The following is a 15,188-nucleotide window of genomic DNA, read 5'->3' as shown; positions in this document are numbered from 1 at the left end:
AGAGATTGTGAGGTCTGACTTTTTCCTGGAGAACGATTTTGTGATGCAAATGTATTACTCTTTTTGAGCGCATATTGTTTTGAGAAGCAAAACGCTTTATTTTTTTAAGCCCCAGCCAACTAGCCGGGACTACTTTCATCAACGCTAAAACGAGGCCACTGCTGTTTTTATATATCTTTTGGCTTGAATATATATTCTTTTAATATTTTTTCTTTTTTTACCTCCTACTTTATATATATATATTATATTATATTTAATGTATATTGCTGCTTTCCACCAGGGATAAGAGGGAAACACTGTTTTCAATTCTGTGTATGTCCTGCACATATGGCAGCATTAACAATAAAGTTAACTTGATTTGACATTGAGGCTGGAACTCTGCTCACAGGACGCAGCAGGGGGTAAGAAAATGTTCATAAATGATGTTGCTAGTATGGAATGTCATACAGCTTCATGTCAAAAGAGGCGAACTATCCCTTTAAATTAGTTTGTAAAGTCGTGACCTGTTCCACGCACACAGCCTCTGAGAGTGAAATGCTCACGTGGTGCAAAGACTGGAGGACGTGGATCAGAAGCTGCTCTCCGTCAGGTGGATCAACAGCAACTAGTTTACCTGGCTCGACCATCTCTGGTCATCAGTTATTTTAAGAAACATCCACCTTTCTTCTCGTCTCCTTCACCTCGTCTTTAACAGAACGCCGTCTTTGTTAAAATCATGAACACCTATGTATTCGAGAGGCCTCAGACAACAATGAACAGCTTTTGGTGCAGCTGTGAGTCTTCGTATACCTTCGTATGGCCTGACCACACCCACTCTGGCGTGCTTTGTAGCTCCACTGTGGGTCACGAGTTCGTTTAACAAGAGCACAACAAAGCCAACGGGATCTGCGCTGGGAAGCATCGTGGCTCAAGTTGGACATCTCCGTCTCCCGGAAACCGTCTCCATCTGAAATCTTCATCTGATTAATTCTCTGTCTGAACTTCCATGTTTGGGGATGTTTTATCCCATTTCCCATCCCGTGTAGCTGCCGAGGCTCCAGCTGAAAGCGGGATAACCAGCGGCTGAGCGACATCAGATTTCAATCCTTTTTGATTCTCAGGACACGAACACGACCTCACATAAATGCTGATGCAGCTCCATATGCTCTGGATGTCAAATCAATCCTCCATATCAATGTAATGAGCCACTAATATGTCAGTGCTTTTTCTCCCATTTGCTTCTTTAAAGTACTGAAAATAAATCTGTAAATAATATGGCTGGGCAACGATTAAGATTTTTAATCTAATTAATCACATGATTTCCCTGATTAATCACGATTAATCGCATTTGTACGCAGAATCCAAAAATGAATCAAAAGTAGTGTATAGCTTTCAGCATTTAGTTTTATTTTAAATGTGCTGCCATATGAATGAAAGTGCCATAACATTTGTTGTGCAAACACACTTTTAACATCAGCATCTTTCTGTAGTTTTTATGTAGAAGCCTCGCTCCACTGTCTGTTTCCTTGAATGACTTGCTGCTATCAGTTGTGTGTTTTGGCTTTAAGTGATATTTTAGACTGGAACTACTACGCTGAGAAGACAATTCAACTTGGCTGTAAATGCAGGAGTTTTTTTAAATTTATTTTGAAATACTTGCTTTTATGTTGAAACAAGTAAAACAGAAAGTAGCGCCGGTTAGCTCCGTGAGCTTCACACAGAGACCGAGGAGCACCTGTAACGGTGATGTTACCTGCTAGTTTATCTTTATTTTATTACTCCATGCTTTGTGGTGTTTGCTGTAACTGTGTGAATGTGATGCATTCAACAGACTTTTACAATAATAAAACCTGCGTTAATGCGCGATAAAATATTTAGCGGCGTTAAATAATTAACAAGTTAACGCGATAATAACGAGTTAACTCGCCCAGCCTTAGTAAATAATTGCAACACTCCAACGAATCCGACCTATTTTTTTTCAATGTTTGCAGCAGAGAGCATCATCAGTGGACTCTCCACACAAAGACTGTGCTACAACACTCCACACAAACCCTCCTTTCTTCACACTTTGGTCACTTTTACTTGTTTAACCAAAGCAGGCAGCGTAGCGCCACATTAACAGTGTTCAGATGTTGCAGAATTAAGGGATCTGGAGCGAACAACCGTAGAAAGATGACGGCTGATGCAATGTTAGTGTTTTTAATCACAACTCGTGCCTCTATGAGGGCAGAACTTTGCAGGAAGTGTGTCACGGTGCTGATGTGATGCTAATCCAGACAAAGTGACGAGGCCGACTCCCAACTGAAAGCTCAATATCACTCGTTTCCCAATATTGAGTTTATTGTCTGCATAACTGGATCCAATCTGATCTTTTAGTGACAAATTTAATAATTACAATACAATTTTTTGGCTACTCTCCCCACCAATAGATAAATAAAACACATAAAACAGGGTCGTGTTGCAGTTCAGCTGCAGATAACCTGCAGCAGGAGGCCGGATCAGGAGAAGACGATGGAGGATGGAACAGTAATCGGTCTTTTTTCATTAAAGTACCAGATATACATAAAGTATTTCAACTTATTCACGACTTAAAACTGTTCTTCCAAACGTTTTAGCCCAATCTGTCTGAACCTGCTTTAATGGAAGCACAGCAGTTCTGGGTAAACAGCCTTCTGTCATTGCTGTGGCCTTAAACATGTTACCTAATAGTTTTTATTTTGATTACACGGAGACGTTTATGTAATTTGTATTTCAGCCGCTATAACAGAGGCAGTGCGGATGTAATCTGTGAGGTTGTGTTGTCTCATGTTGCCGTTGTTAAAGGTTTTGCACAGAAGTGTAACGTCTGTATCAAACACCCACAGCGGCCCACAACTGCAAAGGTTTAACCTCCAGCTGTAATAATGTGCTGAATCAAAGAGATTGGTGTCATAACTACCATGCCTTATAATCAAGCTGTTTTTCCTGCAGATGGATGTTTATCTACCAATCTAAATGCTCCTTGAAGTGGAGCAATGCAGAAATCCCCCCTGAACGAATCAATAACTTTATGAAACGCTAATCAATCAGGAGTTCTGCAGGGTGATTAAAGATTAATCAAGCTAAAATGCCGAATTTAAGCTTCTGCTACCAGATACGAGACCCTACGAGAGATTCAGGTTTAATTGGGTTTCACTTTGTTTACCTGCATCAGAGAACAGCTGGGGCTGCTTTCGCGTTACAAACTAATCGTACACCCCTCATTTCTTTATATTTTGCTTCCAAAGTTTCTGGAAATCTTTTAAAATGTTCTTGAGCAATAGTTTGTCCCGTCATACCTGATCACTTTCAGAGGAATGTGTTTTTGTTAAGCCACTTAACTCTGACCTGTGAATCATTCAAGTAGAACATCGGTGCCTAAATAAAGGGATGAACCCATGTTGTGTCGACACATAACAGACTGTCACAGAGACACATCATTTGTTCCCGTTTCTTTAGCTGCATCTGTGAAAAACAGCAAAGATAACACAGTCTGACAGACAGAAAACAGGATTTCTGCAGCAACAAGGTGATTCCCAAAGAGCTGTTAGCTGAAAACTTGGCATATCTCAGCATGGTGTGCAGTGTGTCCTTAAAACATTTGAGGAAACTGGACAAGTGGAGGACAAGAAGTGTCAGGAACCTAAAGAACTATCTACAGCAGATGAACAGGATCTGAAAGTGATGTCCTTAAGAAAGAGGAAAAAATCCAGCAAAGACCTGACACAGGAGCTGAGAGATGCATCTGGACCTTCAGCTGATCCATCTGCTGTTGGCCCAAGCCTCATCAGAAATGGGCTCCATGGAAGGGTGGCTGTCAAGAAGCCGTTCTTAAGGAAGGGAAACAGGGAGAAAAGGCTGAGCTGTGCCAAAGGACACAAGAAGTGGACTGAAAATCAGTGGCAGCAGGTCTGATGGAGGGATGAATCCTCCCCAGAGCCCGGAGCTCAACATTACTGAAGCAGTGTGGGATCATGTTGGCAGAGAACGGAACAAAAGGCAGCCCACATCCAAAGAAGAGCTTTGGGATGTCCTTCAAGAAGCCTGGAGAACTATTCCTGAAGACTCCTTAAAGAAAGGACAGAAAGCTCGTCTGAGAGGGTTCAGAATGTGTTGGAGGAGAAAGGAGCTCAGAGCACATATTCACTTTAAAGCTGCTCAGAACTCTAATAACTGTGCTTAATGCCTTATTTACTGTAGTTCAATATATATATTTACATATTTTTTAATGAATCGCTGCATCTATATCCCATCTTTCTGTAAATGTATAGGCCTAAAGAAATTAGGGGTAGCTCAAACCCCTGTAAGGTACTATAAATAAGAGGCAAAAACTGCTTCCTGGACACACTCAGATGTTATGATTTGTGGCAATTCTCCAGTTGAATTAATTGCATGTAAATACTGACAGTGAGGGGTAAACCATCCAAAAACAGCCCAACTGTAGGAGTATCTTTCCCGTCTGATGTGCCCCATCTCTGACTCACCCAGTCCTCGAAGTGCTTGCTGCCGTGGTGCAGGATGTCCTCAAATTGGATGATGCAGTTGGCCACGAAGTCGTCGTAACCGATGGGGGCGTCGTGGAAGACGGACAGCTCGATCCTGCGGCCGTCGAGCACCTCCGTGGTGAAGTCGTCGTTCCACGCTGGGCTGTTGGTTTTCTGTTTGGTGGAGGTCTGGCCCACGCGTGAGTCGTCCACGTTCAGGGCGATGTACGTGTCCAGCAGGAAGGTCTGGGTCTTGGGACCGACGGCGTGACGCAGGGACCAAGCCGTCGGTTTGAGGTCCAGAGCCTCGCGGATCTGGATCTTGAGCTGCCCGTTGAAGACCACCATGGTGGTGAAAGGGCCCCAATATTTATATTTAGTCCCGAAAATATTCCTCCTAAAACGCAGCAGAATAAACAAACTCCCGTCACTGATCAACCAGTGGTCCTGAGTCAGATGATCCGCTCCTGTCCGCTGAATGTGGCGCAGAAAGCGCAGAGAGCGCAGAAGCTATTCCAGCTTCTCTGGGCTGGATTGTTTTTTTCTTCTGGTCACAAACGTCCACACTTGTCGATTATGCCACAAATACCTCACCCGCCCCCCACCCTGGAAGTTGTGCAGCGGCTGGGAAGCGTCCGTTAGCCCAGGAAGCCTCACGCAGAAGCGCACGGAAGAACCGTGAATAGCTACCAACAACCGAGCGCAAAGGCCCCAGATGTGAGTCGCTGTGTCATTTTAGTTTTTTTTTACCTTGGAGGCTTTAAAAAAAAAAAAACTCCTTCTGTTTAAGCGGGGCTCCCTGGAAGCGCCGGCCCGCGTTGCACTGCACCGTGCGGTGGGTGGGAGGCTCCAGATGCTGCTGCCAGCCGCAGCGACTCATCGGGGATGTTCGGGCCGGACAGCTGCAACCAGACGGCGGCTGGTAACAACCGCAGCAGGGGCGGGGAGGCGGGGCAGTTCTGGGTGGTGGGAGGATAGGTAAATATGGACTCCTGCAGCCGGGCTGGGTTTTTTTTTTTTTACAACTGCTGCTGCTGGACATCCCTCCGGCTGCCTCTGCAGACACCGCGCTACGTTTCCTGCAGGAAATGCGGAAAAACAGCAGATTTAACGGAGACCTGGTGGGACGGCCGGGGGGGGTTCGGGGGGTCCGGGGAGGTGTTCAGGGGTAGATATGGAAGTGCATTAAGTAGTCTACTTAAACAAAAACATTCTCATTTCACAAAGATGCCTTTGGGGAAAAACTCTTTTTTTACCGTCAGATGTGCAGAGAGAAGAGCTGCACGCGGCATCCAGTTGTGCATGTGAAACAGGTCAAAATGTTAAACACTGAAATGCGAACGTGCAGCCAGATGCATTCACTCTCCTTCTGCTGGGTGCAGAAATATGAACATTTATATTCCACCTGATAAAAGTTCATAAAAGATGGGACCTCAGGATGGATGCAGGGATGTGAGCGGCACGCGCGGAATGCCAAAGAGATGCAAACCTGAGCATCCATCAGCCTCATGATAAAGCTCTGTAAACAATGTGCACATCTCAGCCGTATAATTATTAGTTTATGAGACGTGAGTCTTACCAAAGTAAACAATGAAAAGAAAAACTGTCTGAAGGGAAGGAAGCAACATGTGACACAAAGAAAATTCAGATTTTCCACATTCTGATGCGCAGATAATTGTTTTACACTTGCAGAACCAAGTGCGTCATGCACGGCGCTCTTTCTCAGAGAGGAATAACACTTTTGGTACAGGACTTTCTACATTGGTGTGGGAACACCTTGAAGTCATAATCTGCTTCAAAGCAGAGTTTAATGCCTGAATGAATGTTCTGTGAGAGTTACGACTCGTCTTTAACTGCAGGGGACTAACTTTAACTCGGACATCAAGCATGGTGACGCAGGCCCTCAAATTACACCATTTAATGCAGGAAGGTTGAGTGTTAACGTGCACAGCTGTGGGTCAGGCACACTGAAACCTTCAGCACTGCTGCCCCCTCCTGGTTAGTCCCTGCAACTGCAGCCAGCTGTGCTTTTGAACGTTCATCGAGTCCCACAACCTCTGAACTTGGATGTGCCATCCTGCAGCTTTTCTTTCTGGATGTAGGGATTTGACCTATAAAATACAGAGATACTTCCCCAACATTCATGATACTGAGACTCACTGGGAGTCGAACAGATCATTTGCAACTTCGAGAAGTGATGGAGCCCCTCTCTGTGGCAGCACCCAGACTGTGGAACAGCCTCCCGTTGTCTGTCAGCTCCTCTCAGTCTTTAGTCTTCAGTTCAAATCCAGACTGAAAACGCATCTCTTTTCCTTGGCCTTCCACTCGCTGAAATGGAGTTTACCTTGGCTTGCTACTTTTAATGTTACTGTTATTGTTATTTTATTGCTAATCTTATCTCAATTTTTATTTTTTATCTGTGATGAAATAATTCTTTTTGCTATTTTATTGATGACTCTCTTAATATGTGATGCAGTTGCTGTTGTGAAGCACTTTGGTCAGCTGAGGTTGTTTTAATGTGCCATATAAATACATTTTGAATTGAATTGAACTTCAAGCAGCTTCCCAACCTCCTGACCCATCTGCACATTTGATTCTTCCCTTAGAATTTCATACTTTGCTTATTTACGAACTTAACTACTTATATAAACTCACCGGCCACTTTATTATGTAAACTTGTTCAATTACCTGGTAACACAAACAGCCAATCAGCCAATCAGATGGCGGCATTTAGGCGTGTAGAGGTGGTCAGGACGACCTGCGGAAGTTCAACCCGAGCATCAGAACGGGGACGAAATGTGTTGGTCAGAGAGTTGAACTGTGAGGAAGAAGCTGAGGAGGATGAAGGCGTGAAGGTGGGTTTTGTTTAGTCTTTCAGCTAGCTTTACTTCCTGGTTTCAGTTCACTGATGACCACTCCTCACTTCATCTTACCATACCATACCATACCAACTTTATTTATAAAACACTTTATACACCCACAGGACCAAAGTGCTATACACAATCATAAAATAGAAGGGTCAAGTATAAAAGCAGTACTAAAGTAATTCAAATGTAAACACAATAAAACAAAGTCAAACATCTCAGATTGTGTCAAAGGCCAAAGAAAAAAGATGGGTCTTAAGAAGGCATTTAAAAACAACAAGTGAAGAGGCCTGTCTTATCTCCAAAGGAAGGTGATTCCATAGCTTGGGAGCTGCCACAGAAAAAGCACGGTCCCCTCTGAGCTTGCGCTTTGATCTTCCATTTGTTAACGTGTTGCTCAGGTTTGTCTGTATGGATTCATGTTAGTTCTTTGGGATTTCTCACCCGCCTGCCTCCTGTGTCTGCCATAAAACAAATAAAAAATCAAATCAAATGTATTTGTAGCACATTTCATGTACAAAACAATTCAAAGTGCTTCACATGAAATAAAAGCATTGCAGCAGGGAGTGGAAGAAGCATGAAAAATACATAAAAGAATATAAAGAGAAACTAAATAATTAAATGAATTTAAAAACAAGCAACAGTCTGGATAAGTTAAAAGATATCGTGCAGATTTCATACATAGACACATGAGAAAAGAAATGTTTTTAACCTGTCCCACTAATAAAGCGGCCGCTGAGTGTAAGTTACAAATTAAAGGAAACATCACTTGAATAGGTGCCACCAGAACAGCCTCAATGGATCCGCTTATCGATTCTCTGACTTTATAACTCTACTGGACTCTGATCATTAAATAAGGTATTCCCTAAAACACTGTATATGTGTTTTAATGGCAATGGAGATAATACATCTGTGGTGTGAAGAACACTAATTATTTTATTTACATTAAAATACATTCAGAGCCAGCTGCCCTTTACTGTAGCTTCATGTAAACCTAGAAAAAGGGCTGTCCAAGGATTGTATTCATTCATTCTTAGGCCAGAAATATACCTGCTTTTGATCATGGATACACGTGTTTATCCCGGCTGCCTCTTTGTTTGGAGCATCCCTCGTGCACATCCTCAACAATTAGCGCTACGTGCTTGCAATTTTCTGCACCGGCAAAGGTCATTTTGTGTAAAAATGGTAAATTTAAGGGTAAATTTCAGTTATTTTAGTTAAACAAATTAACCCGGTAGCTGCATCGACCCAAAATTTAATAAAACCCGTCAGCGGAACTAGCGGAAATGTCATTTTTCCGTTCCGCCGCTAATTCGACTGCAACTGAAATGGAGACTCGTCAGACCAGGCAGCGTTCTTCCAACCTTCTGTTGCCCAGTTCTGGTGAGCCTGGGTGAAATGTAGTCTCAGTTTCCTGCTGTCAGCTGACAGGAGCCATCTCCTTCCAGGTTCCACGCGATGTGCGTTCAGATGTGGTATTCTGCGTTCCTTGGTTGGAACGAGCGCTTATTGGAGTTCCCGTTGCCTTCCTGTCATCTGGAACCAGTCTGCCCATTCTCCTCTGACCTCTCACAGCAACAAGGTGTGGCAGAATCACCTGGGGGAGTTTCACCCTCCAGGAAATGAATATGGAAAGTAAGAACGTTTGCTGCGACTTTCAACCCAGTTATCTCGGGGTCTTAATCCGATCCAATCCAATTTCTTGTCAAATTAAGGTGTCTATATGAACTTAATAACTCAGTCTGATTGTAATTTAGCCAATAATCCCATCCTTTCAGTGCCATGTGACCCCACTGACTGACAGAGATAATTTGGCCTTTTCTTTCCAGCATCTCTGAAGCCGTGCAGCCTGCTTAGATACGGGTTCATCAGATTGGTGTTTATTTAAGACTTCAGTCACATCTTTCTCCTACTAACTCTCCTACTAAGTCAGGGAAATCTTATTATTATCATCACCCAGAGTGACAGATTTCTCAATCAAGGCATCAAAGAGGGATATCTGGCATCTTTCCCTGATCACGCTCTGAGTTAAGACACAATTAACCAATTAGCAGCGGTGGTGGAGCGTCGTGCACAATTTATAACATTTCTGAAAGAGTTAGTGGTCTGTGCAGGATTTTATCATCCATTATTATTAATTAAAGGGATAGTTCGCCTCTTTTGACATGAAGCTCTATGACATCCCATATTAGCATCATTTATGAACATTTTCTTACCGCCTGCTGCATCCTGTGAGCCGAGTTCCAGCCGAGTTTTGGTGTTGACGAAGGTAGTCCGGCTAGTTGGCTGGGGTTTAAAAAATAAAGCGTTTTGCTTCTCAAAACAATATGCGTTCAAAAGAGTAATACATTTGCATCACAAAATCGTTCTCCAGGAAAAAGTCAGACCTCACAATCGCTTGGCCCTATTTTCTCTCCCTTCATATCACTGCGTGCTGCCGACAGCTGCGCCTGTTACGGTGTTTGCTGCTCGGTCTGCACGGTCTACACAGCAGGCAGTGATACAAAGGGAGAGAAAATAGGGCCAAGCGATTGTGAGGTCTGACTTTTCCTGGAGAACGATTTTGTGATGCAAATGTATTACTCTTTTGAACGCATATTGTTTTGAGAAGCAAGACGCTTTATTTTTTAAACCCCAGCCAACTAGCCGGACTACCTTCATCAACGCCAAAACGAGGCTGGAACTCGGCTCACAGGACGCAGCAGGGGGTAAGTCAATGTTCATAAATGATATTGCTAATATGGGATGTCATAAGGCTTCGTGTCAAAAGAGGCGAACTATCCCTTTAAATTAGTTTGTAATAGTTGCACTTGCAGATATTAAACAGCAGAGGTCACCAATTATTGACCGACATCCATAAGTTGTAATAGAACACAATAACCAGTCCCAACATGTTCTCCTTTATGGCACATCTGCTCGATTAAACGTCTCGGAGTGAAAGAGCATAAAGGATGTGCAGCAAAGCAAACGGATCTGTACCTGCCGTGTCCTGCATTTCCTCATAATCCTCATTCATCCACCTCCGGCGCCGTTAGTTCGTTCCACTTTTTAATTATAAACAAACTGACAAAAATCAATATTGGTTTATTTTTTTCCCTTTTTCATTTTTCTCACAGTGGGTCCTTTGTGTAAGCCAATCAATATCTGGCCCTTGAGGGAAGGTTAAAAACAATCTATAGCGGGATTCAACTCAAGCAGCAGGAATAACAACAAGCCAAACCAATTTCCCTCAGGCTAATAGTGAGGTTTGATGCCCTGTTTGCTGGACGTGTGTGCAGGGAGCTGGCGGCTCATTACTGGCCTTTCAGACCAGAAATATTCAAACCCAAAAGTCTCATTTTAATCTATTCAATCAGAAAAGTCCACTGATGATAGACTGCACTGGAAAAAATGCCCCTCCAAAAATAAGTACCTAAGAAAAACAACAAATACAAGAGTTTTTTGCTTGAAATAAGCAAAAAAATCTGCCAATGGAACTAGTGAAAATCGGCTTATCAAGATTACTTGAAATAAGATGTGATATTTGGGACTTTTGAGTTAAAATTGATCTTGAAATTAGCTTAAAAACCTCTTCAAATATCAAAAAAAGCTTGTTTCATATGAAATCCGACTCAAAACAAGATGTTTTCAAGACTTTTTCATTTAACAAGATATTCCACATGTATTGTCTTCAAACAAGTCCCTGCACTGGAAAAAATCTAAATCTTAACAAGTATATATTTTTCTCATTGAGTATCTCATTACACTTAATATAAGACACAATTGCCTAACAAGTACCATTTCAGCCAGATATAGGGACTTGTTTTAATACAATACATCTTGAATATCTTGATAAGCGAAAAAGTCTTGAAAACATCTTGCTTTGAGTCGGAATTCACATGAAACAAGCTTTTTTTTTTTCATTTGAAGAGGTTTTAAAGCTAATTTCAAGATCACTTTTATCTCAAAAGTCCTACACTGGAAAAAATGCCCCTCCAAAAATGAGAAAAACAACAAATACAAGACATTTTTGCTTGAAATAAGCAAAAAAATCTGCCAATGGAACTAGTGAAAATCGGCTTGTCAAGATTTCTTGAAATAAGATGTGATATTTGGGACTTTTGAGATAAAAGTGATTTTGAAATTAGCTTAAAAACCTCTTCAAATGTCAAAAAAAGCTTGTTTCATATGAAATGTGACTCAAAACAATTTGTTTTCAAGACTTTTTCATTTAACAAGATATTCCAGATGTATCGTCTTCAAACAAGTCCCTATATCTGGCTGAAATAGTACTTGTTAGGCAGTTGTGTCTTATATTAAGTATAATGAGATATTTTGACTAGAAATGAGACAAATATACTTGGTAAGACTTTGATTTTTTCCAGTATAGTTAAAGATGACGGAGCATATATCACCTCTCCAGCCTCGACCTGCCAGGCAAAGCAGAACAAAGCACGGCTTTCGCATCGCGGGTCATTTTTGTAAATCTTCTCCCTGATTCAGAGGCAGGGCGGTTGGTCTCCATGTTCGGCAGAAGAGCTGTGAAACTGGAGCAAAAAAACAAGGAGAAGTGTGTGTCAGCAGCAGAAAGGTGGAGAGCAGGAGGCAGTGCTGCGTCCCAGGAGGGCCGCGCAAAGAAAAACACCAGCCAGTGATGGAACAGCTGTTTCCTCAAGAAATGGCCGAGTGCCAGAACACCTGGTGCCGTCAGATGATAAAGGATCTGAAGGAAAATCGGCCGAATGCGATTTCACACCACAGGGGGAAGCAGTAAAAGCAGCCGGAAATTAATTCAGATGGCTTTTTGTAAATATCAAAGTGAAAAGATAGATCTTTTTCTTTTTTTTTTTGCTCTAAAATACACTAAACAGCAGCAGGTTCCAGCAAAAATACACCAAACTTTCCTGTCAAATCATATCATTTCGACCGGATCAAATCAAATCAAATTTATTTGTAGCACATTTCATGTACAAACAATTCAAAGTGCTTTACATAAAATAAAAGCATTGCAGCAGGGAGTGGAAGAAGCATTAAAAATACATAAAAGAATATAAAGAGAAACACATAAAATCATTTAAATGAATTTAAAAACAAGCAACAGTCCAGATAAGTTCAAAGATATCGTGCAGATTTCATGCATAGACACATGAGAAAAGAAATCTTTTTAACCTGGATTTAAAAATGTCTCCATTTGGTGAAAGTTTAATCTCCACTGGCAGTTTGTTCCACTTGTTTGCAGCATAACAGCTAAATGCTGCTTCTCCATGTTTAGTCTGGACTCTGGACTGGACCAGCTGACCTGAGTCCTTGGATCTAAGGGCTCTGCTGGCTTTATATTCTCTGAACAGATCACAGATTGTAAACCATCAGCAGGCTTTTAAAATCTATTCTATGACTGACTGGAAGCCAGAGTAAAGATTTTAAAGCTGCTGTGATGTGTTCAGATCTCTTAGTCCGGGTTAAAACTCCAGCAGCAGCGTTCTGGATGAGCTGCAGATGTTTAATGCTCTTTTTGGGAAGTCCAGTTAAAAGAGCGTTACAATGATGGAGTCTACTGGAGATGAATGCATGGATGAGTTTCTCCTGGTCTGTTTGGGAGAGGAAACCTTTAATTCTGTTGATGTTTCTGAGGTGGTAAAAAGCTGCCTTGGTGACAGCTTTGATGTGGCTGCTGAAAGTCAGATCTGAGTCTATCAACACTCCGAGGTTACCAACTTGGTCAGTGATTGTAAGGTCCCGAGTCTCAAGATTAGGGCTGGGCGAGTTAACTCGTTATTATCGCGTTAACTTGTTAATTATTTAACGCTGATAAATATTTTATCGTGCATTAACGCAGGTTTTATTATTGTAAAAGTCTGTTGAATGCATCACATTCACACAGTTACAGCAAACACCACAAAGCATGGAGTAATAAAATAAAAATAAACTAGCAGGTAACATCACCGTTACAGGTGCTCCTCGGTCTCTATGGCTGTGTTCGAAACCGCCTACTACTCCTACTAACTTTAACTTTTTTTAAGTTCCCGGATGCATACTAGATTCTCCGAAATGTTGGGTATGCATCATAAGGTTACTACTCATACTCAAACTACCCAAGATGCAACGTAACGTGACGTCGCCGATCGTCATTTCCTGTCAAAACGGCAGTTTCAAGCTAGCTACAACGAGGGTAGGTTCACTTCCTGTTTTCAAAACAAAAGCACCAATTGTATCGTAATTTTAAAAAAATAAAAAAAACTCCTGCATTTACAGCCAAGTTGAATTGTCTTCTCACCGTAAAAGTGTGTTTGCACAACAAATGTTATGGCACTTTCGTTTATATGGCAGCACATTTAAAATAAAACTAAATGCTAAAAGCTATACATTACTTTTGAATTCATTTTTGGATTTTGCGTACAAATGCGATTAATCGTGATTAATCAGGGAAATCATGTGATTAATTAGATTAAACATTTTAATCGTTGCCCAGCCCTATTTACCAACGCTGACCCTCTTCTCTTCGCTCCCAAACAGAATTATCTCAGCTTTGTCTTCATTTAATTGTAGAAAACAACAGCCGTGACATACTGAGGCTGTAATTTAACAAATACTTTGACAGAAAACAAGACGAATCGGTCTCAAAGCATCTAATAATGATGCAAACAGTTATGTCATGTTGAGGTGCCGATGGGATAAGTGGTGACAAGGCGTGTTTTAGATATCATATGTCAGTGGTGCCCGTTTAAATCGGAGATCAAGGAGGCAACAATGTCTTTGTAGTTGTGAGCGATCTTTTTCATATTGGAAGCCCCAAACCCTGAGTCTGTATTTATCAACATAAGCTAATCAATGAAAGCATCGATATGTGCTTTTTCCTGTACTTTTTTTCTGAAGCTGAGAAGAAATGTGGATTGATGGAACAGCCTTTGTTCACACTCACCTTGTAAAACGGCACGTTTGTGCACAGACGTGTAACTTCTGCAATCAATAGCAGAAAGCCATTGATTTTGCATTTTAAGGCGGAATTGTAATTCTCTTCATCAGGCTGCAGCAGAATCGTGTCTTGGAGAGAAGTCTGCGTCTCGGGTTGCGGATCTTCGTCGTCTTCTGGCTCGCTGGCTGTTTTATTTTATTGTGAGCCCTCGGGGAGCACAGATGCAAATCTTGGCTTTGTTTTCCAAAAAAGCTCCGCTTGGCTCCAAATGGTATTTGTGTCTTTAAAGCCTTCAGAGGCAGATAAAGTTATAAATCAGGCCGACAGTTTGGGGGGGTTAAGGCCTCCGCCGCGTCTGTCTGGTTTAAACCTTCCTGTCATAAACACTCTCAGAAATAGGGGTACAGTACGAGTCCTTTTTTATCCGCTGAGGTACAATCTATACTAATGTACACCCTAGGGTTAATTATTGGAGCTAAAGGTACCTATATGTACATTTTTTGAGGGTCCAAAAGGAACATATATGTACTCAAATGGTAAAAGGTACATATATGTACTCAAAAAGTACCACTTGAGGGTCCAAAAGGTACATGTATGTACTCAAGTGGTAAAAGGTACATATATGTACCTTTTTCAGGGTCCAAAAGGTACATACATGTACCTTTTACCAGTGACAAGCCATCGTACCCCTAAAGATACAATTCTCTACTTTATTTTCTGAGAGTGTACGTCTCTGAAGGAACTCAAAATGCATCAGAGTTCTGCCCCAGAAACTTAAGAGATAAAAAGGTTAGTTTCTGATCTAAACAACCTTTAAAAAGAACAGTTTCCCATGTTCGCAGATCACTGATTGATCTCTGCAGTAGATGAACAGACAGAGATTGTGATGAACGGGTGGATAGATACCGAACCAGAACATTGTGTAATGGATTTAGTTTGAGGTAAGGATAT

The 15,188-nt window shown here is 41.7% G+C and overlaps 1 protein-coding gene across 1 annotated transcript in view; it reads right to left on the bottom strand.

The window, feature by feature from the left end:
• The window catches only part of LOC142397576 (protein kinase C epsilon type-like), a 145,768-nt gene extending 140,280 nt beyond the window's left edge, over window positions 1-5,488 (bottom strand). The window contains exon 1 of the mRNA XM_075481046.1: window positions 4,482-5,488. Coding sequence (XP_075337161.1) covers window positions 4,482-4,829 — 348 coding nt within the window. The 5' untranslated portion in view covers window positions 4,830-5,488. The remainder of the gene's footprint in view (window positions 1-4,481) is intronic.
• Window positions 5,489-15,188: the final 9,700 nt, after the last annotated feature.

Source organism: Odontesthes bonariensis, chromosome 2 (assembly GCF_027942865.1).
Source record: "Odontesthes bonariensis isolate fOdoBon6 chromosome 2, fOdoBon6.hap1, whole genome shotgun sequence".
Taxonomy (NCBI): Eukaryota; Metazoa; Chordata; class Actinopteri; order Atheriniformes; family Atherinopsidae; genus Odontesthes; species Odontesthes bonariensis.
The sequence above is the reverse complement of the archived record's forward strand: the minus strand, read 5'-3'. Positions and strand labels throughout refer to the sequence as shown.